The 18481-nt window shown below is 41.1% G+C and overlaps 1 protein-coding gene across 1 annotated transcript in view; it reads left to right on the plus strand.

Annotated features, from left to right (window-relative positions):
* The window catches only part of LOC115082354 (MAM and LDL-receptor class A domain-containing protein 1-like), a 68911-nt gene that overhangs the window by 20359 nt on the left and 30071 nt on the right, over positions 1 to 18481 (plus strand). The window contains exons 3-4 of the mRNA XM_029586590.1: positions 1130 to 1240; positions 11481 to 11694. Of these exons, the coding sequence (XP_029442450.1) occupies positions 1130 to 1240; positions 11481 to 11694 (325 nt within the window). The remainder of the gene's footprint in view (positions 1 to 1129; positions 1241 to 11480; positions 11695 to 18481) is intronic.

Here is an 18481-nt window from a genome sequence, read left to right on the forward strand (position 1 = left end):
TATCCTGATGTCACTTCTGAGAATTAGCACAAAAGGCATTAGCACAGTAATCTTAGTATCTGGTCATATTTAATACTTATTAGAGAACAAACCTGCTTCCCCTCTTTCCTCCTTTTCTGTCTCTGTGGATAGCTCTGTCTTCTTCCCAGTTCCCTTGGCCCATAACCTTTAGGTCATCTTTGATGCCTCTGTCTCCTTTTTTTACACAATTATGAAGCATTGCTAAAGTGTGTCATTTCTTCCTCTATAAGATTTCTAAAATGTGCCCCTTCCTTTCTAAGCATGCTACCAAAACACACTGATCTACTCTCTCACCACCTTCTGCTTAGACCGCTGCTGTTTGTAAACCTGCCAATACAATCTATTCCAAATGTGCATGGCTTACCTTCCTTCAGCGTCATTAGGACCATATCACCCCTCTTCTCAAGTTGCTATATTGGAGCCCCGTATGCTTCCCCATACAGTTCAAGCTTCTTTTACTCATCTACAGATGCATTCAATCTGCACTGCAGCTCCTCATTACCAATCTTCTTTCTATCTGCACCCTTCATTGTGGACTCTGTTCATTAAGAAATCACTCTTATCTGTGTCCTTCTTCTCGTCTGCCAACTGCCAATGCCAGTCTTTCTAACTTGTCTACACTATATTCCTTGAGTCAATTTCCTAAGTCAATGAGTTATAGTTCCCTCTCTGGTCATATTCAAATCCATATTCAAATCCTTTTTGAGGATGCTTTTAAATCCTAACTGCTTCTTTACCATAAATTCTCATAGAGCAGAGACCGTCTGCTATGTATATCTGTACAGTGCTGCATATGTCTCGTACCAGTTAGAAATAATATATAGTAGTAGTAATAGAGAAGGTGGTCATTGACAGGGAGAATGGACTTATGAATATTGAATACCTTGTGGACAGCAATGAAATATTTGCCCAGTTTTTTAATGCAAGAATAATTTTTGGTTTGTCAGTGCATTGAGTTTTTTTGGTTTCATGTGAAATGTTTCATTAGTAAAAAATAAATCACTTATAAAATACAACTTTTACATTGTTATTAAAAAGGCAAATCTAATATTAAAAATAGTCTTCTATCATTCTACTGCTGCTGAAAATTAAATCTCTCTTTTCACAGGTACTCATAAAAATTGGCAATGAGACTTATATTCTCTGGTCTCAAACTGGTAAGCAAGGTCCACAATGGAAGAGAGCAGAAGTATTTTTGGGAATTCGTTCTTATTTTCAGGTTTGTAGATTTATATACATATATAAATTTATATATACATATTTACACATATATTTGACATTCATTTGTTTTGCAGGGTGAGCCTTGCTTGGTAGAGTCCCTATGTCATTTCTAGTTATACAAAAATAGGAGAGAGATAGTTGAAAGATTTTCAAACTTTTTTATGTTGCCATTCCATGCACAAAAACAACCGGGTTGCCAGGATATCAAGTTTTGTTTCTGAGGTATAGCATTATATTATAAACTGGCATGCAAGAAACCAATCTGTTCAGAAAAAAAACATAGGCCCTTGAGAATTTAGAAGGCCTATTTAATTCTCTCTGTTTCTCCAATGTTTACATTTTATAGGGTTCATTAATAATTCCAATTGGATATCAGCCCCAAACATATTGCAAAACTGAGACTTTTTTTGATTACTGCAAGCAGTAAAAACAAAAGGGAAATACCAAGAATAGAGCATTTTAAAAAGCAAGAGGAACATGCTTGCTAAAATTAGTTGGATAGCAAAATTCACCATAAAATTCACAGAAGGGAAATGAGAGACATTTAAAGATTAAATAAAGGTTCCAAAAATGTTAATATTATGGGAAACAAATGAAAGACAAATGAAAACCTTTAGAGCTGAGTAAAAACAAAATGAAGAAATAATCAGGAACCTTCTGCCTGTAACAGACTCCTTCCCCTTGGGTTGAGCCTCAGGTGCTGGTAACCAGTAGGACAGGAAGAACAGGAACCACAAAGCACACCCTAGGGCAATGTAGAGCCCAAATTTGGAGACATGAAAGTATTCATAGAAACAGTGTTGCACCGTAAGAGAACTGGATACATGAAGCAAACTAGGGCCAATCTGGAACATTGGAAAAATGAAGCATTCTGGGAGTAAACAAGAACATGAAACATAAGACGAAGCTGTGGCAAACTAGACTGTGATTCTAGAATATAGCTGTATCCAAAGAGAAACAAGATGGCTGCCAGTAGTAAGTTGAACCATATTGTTGGGAGGATTAACCAGAGTGTCTTAGAGGTCCATTGAGGCATTCTGCTGGTGGGAGGCAGAACTGCCCAACAGAGCCTCATATTACCACCCTCTAAAAGAGAGGACTCTGGATTCCTAACCCCTCTCCCAAGGACCCCCAAGACTCCAGACCTATCAGAGAGGCAAAGTCCTATAAAGAGATGGAGTCAGAATCAAGCACAGACATGGCTGAAGTCATGGATAGCTGAAATTAAAGTTTCTAGAACAAATGTCACTGGGACACCTGGAGCTGGACCAGGAGCCATTAACATGATGAGCAGGATATGAGGTTGGAGAGATGACTGGAACCATATCCTTTGATAGGGAATATGTAGACAGAAAGACAACTGGAGCAGGATCCTTCGGTGGAGAATCTAGAATCAGAGAGATGACTGGACTCAAAACCTCCAATGGGGGATATGGAGTGACAATGAACTGTATCTTCTACTATGGGTTTTGGAGTCACTGAGATGAGTGGAATTGGATCCAGATTCTTTGGTAGAGAAACTAGAGTTGCTGAGATGACTGGGGCTGGATTCTCTGGTACAGGAACTGAAGTCGTTGAGACTACTAGAACCTGAGACAACTTGAAGCTGGGCTGGAGGTATGATACAAGATCTTATCTTGGAATCCTGGTGGTTGGGGCAGGTTCCTTCAGATTAGCCAGATATAGGTCTTGGAGGATGTCTACTGGAACTTACACAACATCTGCATTGTCTGGAAAAGCTGAAACAGCTGAAGTTGGATTCACCAGTTGAGGGACTGGAGCTGGAGCTGTATAGACAGCAGGAGTTGGATTCACTAGTACAGGAACTGGAGCTGAAGTTCTATGGACAGCTGGAGCTGGATTCCCTGGTACAGGAATTGGAACTGTATGGACTGCAAGTGTTGGATTCACCAGTGCAGGAACTAAATATGCTGGAACTGGAATAGCTAGAAACAGAGTTAAAATCACTGGAACAGCTGGGGCTGGAACAGCCTGGAACAGAGCTGATAAAATTGCTGGAGGCAGAGTCACTGATGCAAGATCTGGTTTCAATGGTGCAAGGAATGAAGCTGCTGGAACCTGAATAGCTAGGAATGGAGTTAGAATAGCTGGAACAGTTGGAGGTATAACAGCCCAGAGCAGAGCTGCAGAAGTTGGAAACACTGATGCAAGAACTGAATTTGAATTGTGACAAGCAATACAGTTTGTTACAGTTTCCACACTTCTTACAAAGGATAGCCTACAGTCAGTGGCATGCCTAAAGTATTTGGCCCCCTCCACACTTACCCTCGTTCATCCCTCCCTAACCCATCCCCAGTTCATTTACTCCCTTCCTCCCCCCATGATCCCCAGTTTATTTGCTTCCTCCCCTCCATGACAAATCAACACTCAATAATTAAAACTAATAAGGATGGACAAATTATTTTCGCTCAGACCTAAAAACCTTTGATTTCCAGTCTCACTGTGCTTGTCATGGATTAGTAGGAGTGGCAATATCTCTTAGCCAAACCTGATACATTTTCTGTCTACATTTATACATCTATCTTGCTTTTTCTGTAAATTTTTTAGAGATTTACATGTAACCCTTAAGTAGGATGTAACCCTTAGACTGACCCCAGGGGAGTCAGAACTGATTTACACTGCCTTCTCTGCTCTACTTCATCAGCTCCCAGAAAAAAGGTGGCAGAATGTCCATCCTGGATCTTTCTACCAGAAATGAAGCCTTAGGAGCAGAAGTGCCAATCATTAAGGCAAGGGTTGAAGCTTTAATGATTGACATTCATGCTTACAAGTTTCAAACTTATGCTAATTGATCTCATTTAATGTCTGTGCATTGCTCTGCAATGTTAACTTCAGAATCAAACCCTTTCCTCCTGTTCCCTGCAGAAGAGGAGGGGAGGGACTGGATTATGGAGCAAAGTGTCTGCTCCTTCTGCTCTAGGCTCAGCCCTTCTCCTCTTTGTCCCTGTAGATCACCTAGAAGGGAGGGGCTGGAGCAGAATATCCCTTCTGCTCTGCCTCTTCTGATAAGAAGTGATGGAACACTTTTCCAGGCTAACTCACAAATTAAGCCCTGGTTGGGAGTATCAGCAACTGACAAAGAAAGTGAAGTTCAAGCACCCATTTAGAAAAGAAAGTACCAAGGCCCCAAATGAGGTGGATAAAATCCCATGGGTAAGCAGACACAGTCCATGCAGTAATACAGGCAATCAAAGATCCAGGAAGCTGCTCAGAGAGGAATCCCTGTTGAGCACCTTAGGAAATTACCTGGTTTATACCCTACTGATCAATCAGGGCTGGAGCTCTTCTGGGCCAATGAGAGGCTTTCTTAGGCTTCTCTTTGCTTTCTGTATTAAAAAAGAATAGATAAAACCAAATACAATAAAACCTTAAAAACATTGAGGTCCATTTTATCCGGTCAAGTTAGCCGGATAAATTTATCCGGCTAACTTTGGAGGTATCTTCAATAGTGCAACCACACTATTGAAGATACCTCCAAAGTTATATCTTAAAGTTAGCTGGCTAATTTTAGGACAGCTCTTTGGCTCAACCAGACATAGCTGGCTAAAGGGGTGATTTATCAAAGGTTTATCACTTGCGAAAAGGGTCTTTTTGTATGCGATATCATGCAAATTAGGGGGAAGGAGTTGGGGAGGGGAGGGGGTGGAGTTGACGGTGTCTTCGTTGCTGGTGATAATGTTACTAACATTATCACCAGCACCTCCTTGTTATACCCCTAGAATGCCCTTAATTTATCCGGCTGTTTTCTAGCTAGCTAACTTATTAGCTGGCTAGAATTTAGCTGGTAAAGTGTCCAAACATTCACTTAGCTAACTAACTTCTGAGTTAGCTGGCTGAATATTTCTGAATATGGACCTCATCATGAATCAGCAAAAAGCAGACTTTTTTTGGCTAGGAAAGCCCAGACAGGTCCACCAGAGGCCTGTTTTTTTTAAAAAGAAAAATGCCATGAATCCAAAAATATACCCAAAATTTAAACTATTTTCATAGGAGGCTGTTTTTGGTTTGTTTAATTCAGAGGCAATTCAAAATAGCCTCATTTGTTGCTTTTTTTTTTTTTTTTTTTGCATTCTTTCCAAACAAATGTACATCCCTAATCCATATACAAAGCAGTGATCTTAAGAATTTCATCTTTTTACTATATAAGACTCTCTTGAGTGGAGTTAAGAAACGTGCAGGAAATTTTAACTACCAGAATGTTTGAGGTGCAGACTGTGAGTGAGATTAATAGCAATCAGTGGATTTGAACATGAGAAAATGTTCACTTATTTGCAAAATTCTCTTTAAAATGTACCTTATCTCAGTCAGGAAGCAAAAAATCTGTTCAGAAACCCCAGTAATGTGTTGGCATGGATGTGATGTGGAGGAAGTCTTCAAGCATATGTGAAGGGACTGTCTTGTCTTCCAAGTCTTTTTGAGCTGTGGATCTAGGCTATTAAAAATATAACATGCCAAGATCTACGCTGGAACTATCCCATGGCACTGCTGGACTTCTGCAGAGATGATGACTTCATGCCGTTAACTACAAAGAATCTTTCTAATTTACTATTGTTGGCAGCAAGCATTAGTGTTGCAGCCAACTGGAAATGTGTGCTGGCTTCTAATCTGTCTAGATATTTGGTAAAAGTCCTGCAAATCCTAGCTATAAAAAAATATTTTATTTTTTCAGAGCAAGAACCTTCGGTTCTATGCTATAGGATTTGCCATTGCTTCTTAGCCAGCTTCCCTAGCTCTATTGACCTCATTTAATTATTAAACGTGTTGCTTTCTCCAAGTGATGATTCAATTGTTCATACATGTTCCTGTTATTTACATTGCTTATGTATTTATTTATTTATTTATTTATTTATTTATGGAACATATTTAAAACCCTCTTGAATTACATTAAACACCCAAAGGAGGTTATTTTCAAAGGAGTTACTGTGTAAATGTAACATACTATTGTAGCAATTTTAAAAAGCCATTTGAAAGCATAAAGTGCACTTACACATGAATATTGTTGCACCTGGAGGTGGACCCTTGGCCTGGAGCAGCATTGACGGCTCCCTGGTCGGACCCAGGAAGCACCTGCCACCAGGAGGTGGAGCACAGGAGGAGACAGAGGCTAGCTGGAGCTTCACCACTGGAAGCCCGCAGAGCCCCCCAGGTGGAGCCCTTGGGGACTCAGGCCGCTTGGACTTAGGTAGGCCTTGCAGGGTCTCCTGGGGAGGAAGTACAAGGGTGTGCCCACCAGGATCAAGGGTGTGCGGTCGATGTCAAGACTGGAAGACTGGGGAATCAAGGAAGGCCAGAACAGTGTTTGCAATGACAAGGCTTGGAGCAGGGCCAGGCTCAAGGAGGAGTGGTCAGTAATAGCAGGGTTCAAGTTCCAAAGGTCAGTCCGAGAGTAGTCAGCCAAAGCAGGGGTCAAGTTCCAAAGGTCAGTCCAAGAGTAGTCAGCCAAAGCAGGGGTCAGGTTCCAGAGATCAGACATGGTCAAGGAGGCAGGCAAAGGTCAGAATCCGGGCAGCAATCAACGTAGTCAAGAGCAGGCAGAGGTCAGTACCAGAGAGTCAGTCCAAGAGGTACTATCTGAGGGAATACAGGAACAGACAGATGCTGGAACAGAAGGACGCTGGAACAAGACTGGAACAAGCAATAAGACACTGAGGCAAACTAGAAGACACACGGTGTCGACCCGATTGCCAAGGCAAGGAAGTGCAGGCGGGGACTTCTTAATATGATCAATCAGGGCGTGCTGCGGAGCTTGGACCCGCCCCTGGCCCTTTAAGGGATCGGGCAGTGTGCGCACGCGCCTAGGGGTGGGGCCGATGCCATGGAAGACACCGAGCCCCGTCGTGAGGCCTGGTGCACTGAGGAAGGCCCGGCAACCACCGCCGCGGGACGCCGAGGCCTCGAGGAGCTTGCAGCTGCCACGGGGGAAGCCGACCCGGGACCTGCAGAGGAGTTGGGAAAGTGAGCAGGCCCGTGTGCGGGCCGAGCGCGGACGGGGCACACAACAAATATCCTATGCACAATTCAATGGCATATATTGTGGCAACTTTCAAAAGCCCACTTATATGGGTAATGTGCATTTACACATGCAAAACCCTATTTTAAGTGTGTAAGTTCCTGTTACATCAATTTTAAAAGCAGACTTGACACGCATGAGGCTGCTTTGAAAATTATCCCCACAAACTCTACCCACACAAGTTATACCTGCTAAAATGTCTGCGCAAATATTTCCTGAAAATGTATGCACCTCCTTTTTAAAATTCAAAAGCATGCGTGTAACTCCAAACATTTCCCCAACTCCATCCCCCACGAATATCTTCGTACAGTCCAGGTAAGCTTACATATGAACATGACATTTGCACATATGTTTATCTGCATATTGGGCAATTTTACAAAAGCCATTTCTGTTTTACCTACAAAAATGCTTTAAAAAATTACCTTCCAATTAGTTACATGGGTAAATCCCTGGGATGAAAACTGACCACTCATCAATGGTCTAAATACATGTACTGTGTGCCATAGTACATGTACTTTTGTCCATGGATAAAGAGTTGGAGCCAGGGAGGAAGATGAGGAAACTAAAGAAAGCAGGGGCTTTCATTCTGAAACCGTAGCAGGTACTTTACTGCACACATACTCTGCATCTGCTGTAAAGCTGGTGCAAAGTCTGCAGGTAGTTTTGTACCCTACATCTTCTGCCAACCCAAATTTTCAAAGGGAAGCTTTTTTCAAAAATTAGATTGCAGGTATGCAAGTACAACATACTTGTGGACCCGCAAATTGCCCAAGGGCTTTTGACATTTTCTCCTTAAATCTGTTTAAATACAGAATTCAAATGCTTACTTTTCATTTAAGAACATAAGAACATAAGAACATGCCATACTGGCTCAGACCAAGGGTCCATCAAGTCCAGCATCCTGTTTCCAACAGTGGCCAATCCAGGCCATAAGAACCTGGCAAGTGCCCAAAAACTAAATCTATTCCATGTTACTGTTGCTAGTAATAGCAGTGGCTATTTTCAAAGTCAACTCAATTAATAGCAGGTAATTGACGTCTCCTCCAAGAACTTATCCAATTCTTTTTTAAACACAGCTGTACTAACTGCACTAACCACATCCTCTGGCAACAAATTCCAGAGTTTAATTGTGCATTGAGTGAAAAATAACTTTCTCCGATTAGTTTTAAATGTGCCACATGCTAACTTCATGGAGTGCCTCCTAGTCTTTCTATTATCCGAAAGAGTAAATAATCGATTCACATCTACCCATTCTAGACCTCTCATGATTTTAAGCACCTCTATCATATCCCCCCCTCAGTTGTCTCTTCTCCAAGCTGAAAAGTCCTAACCTCCTTAGTCTTTCCTCATAGGGGAGCTGTTCCATTCCCCTTATCATTTTGGGAGCTCTTCTCTGTACCTTCTCCATCGCAATTATTTACTTCATTAATGCATTTTGCTCATTGTACAACAAGACTATTGAGGGTAGGCTATATCACTTTCATAAGTACTCAAATGTCTGTCTCTTAAAGGAGAAAGTGGAGTTAATGAGGGTAAAGACTAGAAAATTATGTTCCTCAATATTGTTATGGTTTGAGGTATTTGAGTGGATTCTTGGGTACTCTGGCAGATGACCACGCCCTCGGGGAGGAGCCCCACAGGGAGCCACGGTACTGGGCTAGACTCAGGATGCACAAACACAGAGTTTTGTCTTTTATTGTACAGCTGATGTATACCACCAGCGGTGGCAGTAGTGAAGTGATCCAGAGGTAACCGTCCAGGGACCCTCGGCAGAGGGAACCCGTCTCACTAAGTTGGTATATGGATATCCAGGTGTAGGTTTCCCAGCATGGCAGAGCTGTAGATGAGATAGACTGAGAATTAGATTACTCACTAGATGGTAGCTGTAAGGTTGATGATTCCACCAGGCAGAAGTTGATGCTAACAGGCACCGAGGCAGGGAGAGCAGGCCATCGAGGAGTGAGTACCTGATCCCAGTAAGACACCTGAAATAAAGCAAAGGGCCCCCGAGGAGCGGGTACTCAGGTTAGAGAATACCCCGAAGGGCAGAGAGAGCTTCCAGTGGCAGCAAGGAAGTGGCAGAGTAGCTTAGATCGGATGAATCCAATCCTTGCTAACTCAATGAGTTAGCAAACAAGCGCAGGCTAAATACCCAGATGGCGTGACGTCACTCGAGGGGGACGCTCCCGAGGTTCCCGCCATGACGTGGATAAAGACGTGGGTGGCATGCGTGCGCATACCCTAGGAGGCCCTTAGGAGAAACATGGTGTGAGGCTTTGCCATAGCCGTTTCGGGGACGCCAGAGAATGCGGCTTGCAGACGCGGCAGCACCCATCTTCCCAAGGCTAGTGGGTAGAGCAGAGAAAAAGGTGAGGCACAAGGGTCGAAGCCGTCTGAGACCGACGGACGTAACAAATATATAAGAACATAAGAAATTGCCATGCTGGGTCAGAGCAAGGGTCCATCAAGCCCAGCACCATGTTTCCAACAGAGGTCAAACCAGGCCACAAGAACCTGGCAATTATCCAAACACTAAGAAGATCCCATGCTACTGATGCAATTAATAGCAGTGGCTATTCCCTAAGTAAACTCAATTAATAGCCGTTAATGGACTTCTCCTCCAAGAACTTATCCAAACCTTTTTTGAACCCAGCTACACTAATTGTACTAACCACATCCTCTGGCAACAAATTCCAGAGCTTTATTGTGCGTTGAGTGAAAAAGAATTTTCTGTGATTAGTCTTAAATGTGCTACTTGCTAACTTCATGGAATGCCCCCTAGTCCTTCTATTATTCGAAAGTGTAAATAACCGAGTCACATCTACTCGTTCAAGACCTCTCATGATCTTAAAGACCTCTATCATATCCCCCCTCAGCCGTCTCTTCTCCAAGCTGAACAGCCCTAACCTCTTCAGCCTTTCCTCATAGGGGAGCTGTTCCATCCCCTTTATCATTTTGGTTGCCCTTCTCTGTACCTTCTCCATCGCAACTATATCTTTTTTGAGATGTGGCGACCAGAATTGTACGTAGTTCGACATATTCCTAAGGTAAAATACAGGGGGATATATTATCATGAAGTGATCACAAAGCAGCTAACAGAGTGGTCCAAAGAGGATGAGGCAGAATAAATGTCTTTCACCAAGCTTTGCTTGACTATCTTCACGTAGTGACCCCATTGTATAATAACGCCACTAAATCCCAGCCAGGCACCTTTATTATAGAAACATGGATGTAAGAAAGAAAGAAATTTCATACTGGCCACATGTCGCCCAGGACATAAAGGTGCCCACCTTAATGTCCGCGCACCTAAATTTTCAGGTGAAGATAAGACCCCTGGTGCCACTGTAGGCCATGGTGAACTTGTCCATGGACCCACTGCAGCAGTAGGCAGAACACAGAAGCTAATGAAAAAATTAAGAGATTACCTACAATTAGGTGGAATACTGATGATAAAAAGGAGCTGATGTCGTGCTATTTTTATGACAGAAATTATGTATTTAAATCTTGCGGGTATACAAAGAGAGCCCACCAAAAAAATGGAAGAAAGAACAATAATATGAAAGAAAAAGTTGGAAAGAGCAACTGATATAAATTTAAGATCTCCAAAGGACAAATCAAGGAACATAAGTACTTGAGTGTTGACATCTTAAAGAAGTTGAAGAATGATGTAGGAAGAGAGATAGCAGGGAAGAAGGAGATATAGAGATGATTCCCAGGAGAAAGGTACCTGATCAAACAAAACTAAAATAAACAGAAATAAACAGTGAAATGAAGATAAAATGAAACAAAATATCTTACCATGCAAACCTCTAGTGCTTAGAGCTTCTAGGTAAATGCTTTTACATGCAGAAGGTGGAGGCATTCCCAGGGAAGGGGTTTGGAACTACTTGCATAGTTTTAGTTTTCAAAAGTATTCTTAGTTTTTTTTTCCCTCTAGGGAACTGCACGTACAAATTGGCATGTGTAAAATGTATGCCAGTGATTTTCCTGGGATTATTTTCAAAGTGAAAATACGCATGTTCTTTCACTTTGTAAACTGGTGTAAAGTCTACAGATAATAATTACCCTTGGATTTTCACCAATGTGGTTAATCTTAAAATTACCCCCTTCATGGCTAACATCTACCATTGAATGCCTCTTGTTGAAAAATGTAGCTAGAGAATCATTATTCCATTAAAGTAACCCACTGAAATATTTTTTATTGTAGATTATCCTCCGGGCAAAACGAGGAGTTAGCTACATGGGAGATGTGTCTGTGGATGACATTTCCTTTGAAGATTGCTCCCCATTGCTGATCTCAGAGAGAGTCTGCACTCCTGATGAATTCATGTGTGCCAATAAGTATTGTATCCCCAAAGATAATCTGTGCGATTTTGTGGATGACTGTGCTGATAATTCAGATGAAAACTCACATATCTGCAGTAAGTAATTTCTGTCAGTATGTTTAGCTCTCGTGCATTTGTTTAGTTCAATATTCAGTAAGAATCATCTAAAACTGTATCAGTATTGCCTAAACAACAGAAACATGACTATACCTTTTAAAATATTCCCAGAATATAAAACAGTGAGCATCAGTACATTCAGGGGGGCATTCTCATAGGCATGTAGCATAATTGGGTCTGTGGCGGCCGCAGGAATAGTTCAGTCTTTCTCCCCTGCGTTTGAAGCAGAGAGCTATTCTGGATATGTATTGAAAGTGAAGTATCAGGCTTATAAAAAAAAAAAGGGGTATTCCCCACATTTATTGTTGTTGGAGAGAGAGGTAATTTGCCTTAGCAATCCCTGAGTGGGAACTGAACCCATTGCTCTGACCACTAGGCTACGACTCCACTCCATGGAGGTTCATGGTCCTATAGCTTGGATTGTGTTTAAGCTGTTTGTCTCCCTCAAATAGCTTGTTTAGATTTGATGGATGTTAATGATGCAGTTGCCTAATGGAACAATTCCCTGTGACCTGTGGTTGAAGAAATTTCCCTGTTCCACTCTGACAAGTTTAGAAGAGCACATACAGCTCCTTTGTCCTCTTTGGAGCTAAGAGCATCTAAAGCACATGTGCAGCAGCTTCAGCATAGATAGAATATGCTTCATACTGCTGAATCACTGTCTGATTATAATTATGTCCTTGACCAGTATATATTAAAAATCAGAGATGCAAAAAAAGCCAGCATCTATAAAAATGATCCAGCATGCAGGCAATAGTCCATGTGGTTTTTTGCTTAACCAATCATTTTGATTGTGTCACATCACCTTCTGCGTCATTACATCCAATAGCTTTTGTAAACTTCTTTCAGAAAACATTACCAGATTGAAACCTGCTTCTAACAGTCCTATATTGCTGTCTCCTACGGTTGAAACTAGATGGCAATAATTGAATTACATTTCCAAAGAATAAATTATTGATTTTGTGAGTTCAATGAACCCAGCAAACTGCTCTTTGAACTCCTGTGACACTGATGAATTGAAATCTATGGCTGATGATACTAATATCGCTATGGTCCATCTGGTTACTGTGTCACTTACCGAGGGTCACTTACACTTTATTTAAAAAGCGGCAATTAGATCAGACTGACTCCAATAATTTTCACCCAATTTCCTCTGTTTCTTGGCAAATTTATTGAGGCCTCTGTGTTCAAACATTTGCATGATTTTTTAGATAGGTAGAACATCTTAGATACAGATCAGTTTGGGTTCTGTCCAAAATATAGTATGGAATTCCTAATCCTATCTAGTCTTGCTATCTTTGGTTGAAGATTTCATTCTGGCACTGATTTTATTTTGGTGATGCTTGATATTTCAGTCGTGTTCAACACAGTCAATCATGAGGTGTTACCGATTCGTCATAATGAGATTGGGGTTACAGGAACGGTTTTAAAATGTTTTAGATCATATTTGTCTGACTGTTCACAGCGGATGATCTTTAATTCATTCATCTCATATTGGTTCCAACTTCCCACTGGTGTTCCTCAAGGATCTGCACTTTCTGCTACTCTTTTCAATATTTATCTCAGTCAGGGCCTGCGGAACCACTAGGCGAGCTAGGCCTGTGCCTATGGCACCGAGACTTAGGGGGCGCCGCGGCAGGCAGCAGAATTTTGAAAGGGCAAAAAATGCCCTTTCAAAATTCTGCCAGCCTTCGACTCGCCTAGATGGAGACCAAGCGTCGAGATTTAGGGGGCACCACGGCAGGCAGCCAGCTCTCGACTCGCCCTGCCGCCCCGCCAGTGTCACCCTCCCGACCCCCCCCCCCCCCCCAGTGGTCCAGTGGAGGACCCGGGAGCTATCTGCCGCTCCCGGGGCCTCGGCTGCCACTAAGCAAAATGGCGCTGGTTACCTTCAGCCCCTATCATGTGACAGGGGTCAACCAATGGCACCGGTAACCCCTGTCACATGGTAGGGGCTGAAGGCCACTGGCGCCATTTTGCTTAGTGGCAGCCGAGGCCCCGGGAGTGGCAGATCGCTCCTGGGACCTCCGCTGGACCACTAGGGGGTTGATGGGAGGGTGGCACTGGCGGAGAGGCAGGACGAGTCAGGAGCTGGCTGCCTGCCTGCCGCGGCGCCCCCTAATTCTCGGCACCGATCTTCTTTCTGTGAGTGTGTGTGTGTATATGAGAAAGGAATCTGCCAGTTTAAAAAAATGAAATATGATAATACATATAACTGAACTTTTGAAAAGTTGGATGAAAGATAAAATTACTAAATTTTAAGCATCCCTTTTCTGGAAAATAAAATTTAACTTAAAGTGGGTAGAGACAAATACTAAAGCCAAGAAAATTAAAGTATTTAAAATGTTCATCTCAGCAAAATCACTAATTTAAGATACTGATGCCAGGTGAGTTTTTTTTTTTAAACATAATTTAAGCATGAAGACTAGAATAGAACCTGAAATGGTTTTGGTTTTTTTTTTTTTTTTTAAGCCTTTAGAAAATGTATATTTTTAAATGATTAAGACTGGAATCTTCCCATTTAAAAGGGAAGCCGACTAAGGATATCTTTCTGTTCCATATCTCCCACATGAATAATCATACGACTGATAGTTTGAAGAAAGACACTTGCTTTATTGCCTGGAAGCATAAAACAAGAGAAGCTGTACAGTGTGGGTGGCTGTCCCTTGGGAGGACAGAACCTGAAGGAAGGGTGTCATTTCGCCTTTTGATAGGAATGTGGTTTTCTTATTTAACGGTTGGGAGCATCACTTTCACTTTTAGTAAAAGTGAAAAATGCTGCAAGTCTGAAAGCAAGGTGCTTCTGTGAGAGTGTAATATGTATGTGAGACAGGGAGGGTGCTTCTGTATGTGCATGGTGTATATGTAAGGCAGGGAGGGTGCTTGTGTGTGTCAATGTGTGTGCGCAAGAGAGATGGAGCATGTGTTTGGCTGGCTTGTGGCTGTGAGAGAGGGCATGTGTGTGATTGAGCCTGTTTGTAAGTGAGATAGAGCATGTGTGTGATTGAAAGCATGTGTGTAAGTAAGAGAGAGCGAGAGCATGTGTGATTGAGAGAGACTGGCCAGAGAGGTGACGTGTGTATGTGTGAGAATGGCTGATCAGGGAGATGACTGGTGTGTGTGTGTGTGTGTGTGAGAGAGAGAGAGACTGGTTGGGGAGAGATTGGTGTGTGAGAGACAGAAACTGGTCCTGAGGGTGTGACTGGTATGTGTGTGAGAGAGAGAAGAGACTGGTTGTGGTCCCTAAGGAAGAGGTCTGTGAGGACAGCTTCAGCAGCTACTGCTGCTTCTGGTATGGCCTGCAAGGGAAAGGAGTAGGAGAACTGCTGGAGAGGGTAAGTAAAGGTGGCTTTTTAAGTTCATTTTTCTTGATTGACTACCATTTTAATTATTGGGTAGTATGTGATGTGTCTGCTGTTTGAAATATTTTATTGGTGTTTGGTAAAGCTTTCAAAATTTGCATGCATCTTTAATTGGATATTCTATTCATCAGCTGTTTTGAAATTATTTTATTTGTATGATTTTATAATTATGATTAATGATTTATATATGTTTATTTTATTGATTTGTTTCACGAGGAATGGTGACATTTTTGTTTTTCCATTGTTACACTGTATAGAGTCTGGCGTGATGCGTTTTACAGTTCAGTTTTTGTCTGCACATTTCTATTTATACTTTATGTGGCTTTATTCTGTATTTGGTGAGGGTTTGTGTTCTGCATGCAAAGACTGAGATTAAGCATTCTTTTAGCATGTGGTTTCTCTGTAGGGATCTGTAGTAGCTTGGCCTGTTCTGTTTTCCTGTTAGGAGTTGTATTGATATTTTAGATTCTGGTGTAATTTTTTTGGTATTCTTTTTCATAGGTAGGGTTGTTATTCTTTGAGTGTTGGCAGATAGTACTGTGTTGATATGGGAGGACCATGCCGAAATATATCATAATAGGTATGATGCCATATGAATTCCAAGATGCAAAGTTTTCTTGTTGGCATCACAACAGTGCATGAAATTATCACAACAACTTGTATATTAATTTTACCTCAGAATGTCATTTTTCATGTAAAATATGTTATAAATGCATAATTTAAAATTGTGTATGGGGAGGGGGCATCAGACTGTAAGGTTTTCCTAGGGTGCCAAATACCCTTGCACCGGCCCTGATCTCAGTCCAATTTATAATTACTGTCAGGCCTTCCTTGTTGTGCAATTCAAATTATATGCTGATTATATCCAAGTTTATTACCTTGTTACATCAGACATCAAAACCATTCTAGGCATAAAGAGGTAGATTTTAAAACCTGCGCGCAGGCGCAGATTTGTTCGCGCAACCCGGTTCGAACAAATCTACGCCCGATTTTATAACATGTGCCACACCCTGCCCCGCCCCAGACCGCCCTTGCCCTGGACCACCCATGCCCCGCCCCTTTTTGCAAGCCCCGGGACACACGCGCATCCCGGGGCTTGTGCTCGGCGTGCGCAGAGGCAGGCAGGGGCAGCTTTTCGGGGGTTACGCGCGTATCTTACACGCGTAACCTTTTGAAAATCTGCCCCAATATCAATCTACTTGCATTTAATTAAAATTTGGTTAACTAACAATAGTCTAATTTTGAACATAGGGAAAATTGAGATCAACAGGTTCAGCAGATCTGCTGAACCAATCAGACTCACCAGTTTAGAATTTGAAGGCTCTTCAATCCCAATTGTGAAGGAGGCATGAAATGCAGGGATTATATTTGATCAGGGTCTTTTGTTTAAAACACATGTTAAATCTCTTGTGAGGAGCTGCTTTTTGAAATATAAATGCTGCAATTTTAAGCCAAATGACTTCTGGACAGTTCTTCAGACCCTAGTCTTGATGGGACTGGATTATTTAAATTCAATCTATCTCAATCTTCCTTTAGCCAACTTGTGAGCCCTGCAGGTAATTTAAAACTCAGCAGCATGTGTTCTTATAGGCACATGCCAGATTGACTATATAACTGCTGTCCTGTTTCCACTGCACTGGTTAACAATCAAGTGGAGAATAAAAATATTAACCTTGAATCAGAAAGCACTAAATAATGGTGCTCTCCTATGTATAAATTCCTTGTTAAAGATCTAAAGGCCACTGCCCTACAGAACTGAACGAGACGTTTGAGATCTATAGGGCAGTGGCCTCTTGATTTTCCCTCCTTTTTATTCAATCATTTTAGTAGCACAAGGGCTTCTTTTGTAGCTGCATAAAAGATGTGTTGTTTCTTGCAGTTCATGTTAGGTTGCATACACTTGCTGTTTAGTATTGTTATATTTATGTTATAGTATTGTTTTTATTGTTTTTCAAGCATTTGATTTGTGTACTTTTAGCATTGTTTTAGTTTTGTTTTTATTTGTTCTTATGTATGTTTTAGTGGAAGCTGCTTAGAATTGTGGATAATGCGGCCTATAAATGTTGTAATGAATGAATAAATAAATTGAGCTGGAAGTCCAAAGAAGTAGGAGGAAAGTTCTGAGGCAGACAAAATATCATGTATTTTGATGCTTTATTTTTTCCATTTAATTCCTGAATGGGTGGGATTTCATATGGCTTAATAGTAATATCATAGAATAACTGGCATGCTGGTGTACCTTTTAGTCTCAATAGATAGGCCAAAATTGTTACTTTTATGTGCATATGCCCTTTGAAAATTCACTCTAAAGGGCTGAAATGTCATAAGATTTGATGTGCATAAATGGACTTTTGAAAATTGCTATGATAAATACTGTTCTCAAGCATGTAACACCTTTGAAAATTACCTCCATTGTTAAGGTGTCAAGGGAAACTTGTACTTCTATTATGCATACCGTAGCAGTCCCCAGCAAGAGCAGAGGTTAAGTTCAGTTCTAAAAGGCAAGAAGTAAAAATTATTCATATGTGGGTTTCAAGAAAATACCCTAAACAGGTTTTAGTGTGAAGAAATTGCAGACAGGATGAGGATTTATTTAAATATGTTGAAAGCAGGCATCAATATTGACTTTGCCCTGTGTTTGTTTTTCATTTTCTTATCTTGAAACACAAGAGAATTAATTAAAATCATACTTAGAATGAAAACAGCAACAATATTTCTTTCTATGGGTGAGAAAATGTGAAGATTTATGCCTGGATTCCTATGCTACTATACTAATGCATTATTACTTATAGTGTAGTTTTTATTCAACTGTAGACACAGAAGTCATATGTGTGATCCAATTCTTTAGAAAGATCCTTTTACAAAACCATTTAACTAAGATGAAAAAAATGGAGTTTATATTTACACTGAAAGTTTAGAAGAAAAAAACCCATAAACAAGCTCTGCTACACAGGACATAAAATTGACTTCAGTATATTGGCAATAATTTACTTAAATGACACATCATTCTAGTTCCATGGTTTTAATAGAACATCGTATATCTATGTTCCTTTATGCCTGGGTCTTTAGTATTCTCTCTGCAAGGGTTCTGAATGTTTCACTGCCTTTTCTCAATGATTCCATCACCCTTGTAGGGGCTAGGTTCCTTCAAAATTTGGATTTAGAAAAAATTCCAGCATGTATCAAATAAAATATCCACATCCTATGTTTGTAAAACATTACTCACAGACCTTATGTATTTCAGAAACCTCAAGTTAACCACCTAGGACCAATTGCCGATTCTTGCCTGATTCTGTTAGTATTGTATGTACTTTCTTGTTTCTGTCTTGGATTGAGATAGTAATCATGCTAGACAATCTTCATAAGAAAACAATAAAGGAAGCAGCCATTATTGCTGTAATTTC

This window comes from Rhinatrema bivittatum, unplaced genomic scaffold (genome assembly GCF_901001135.1).
Source record: "Rhinatrema bivittatum unplaced genomic scaffold, aRhiBiv1.1, whole genome shotgun sequence".
In the NCBI taxonomy this organism is placed as follows: domain Eukaryota; kingdom Metazoa; phylum Chordata; class Amphibia; order Gymnophiona; family Rhinatrematidae; genus Rhinatrema; species Rhinatrema bivittatum.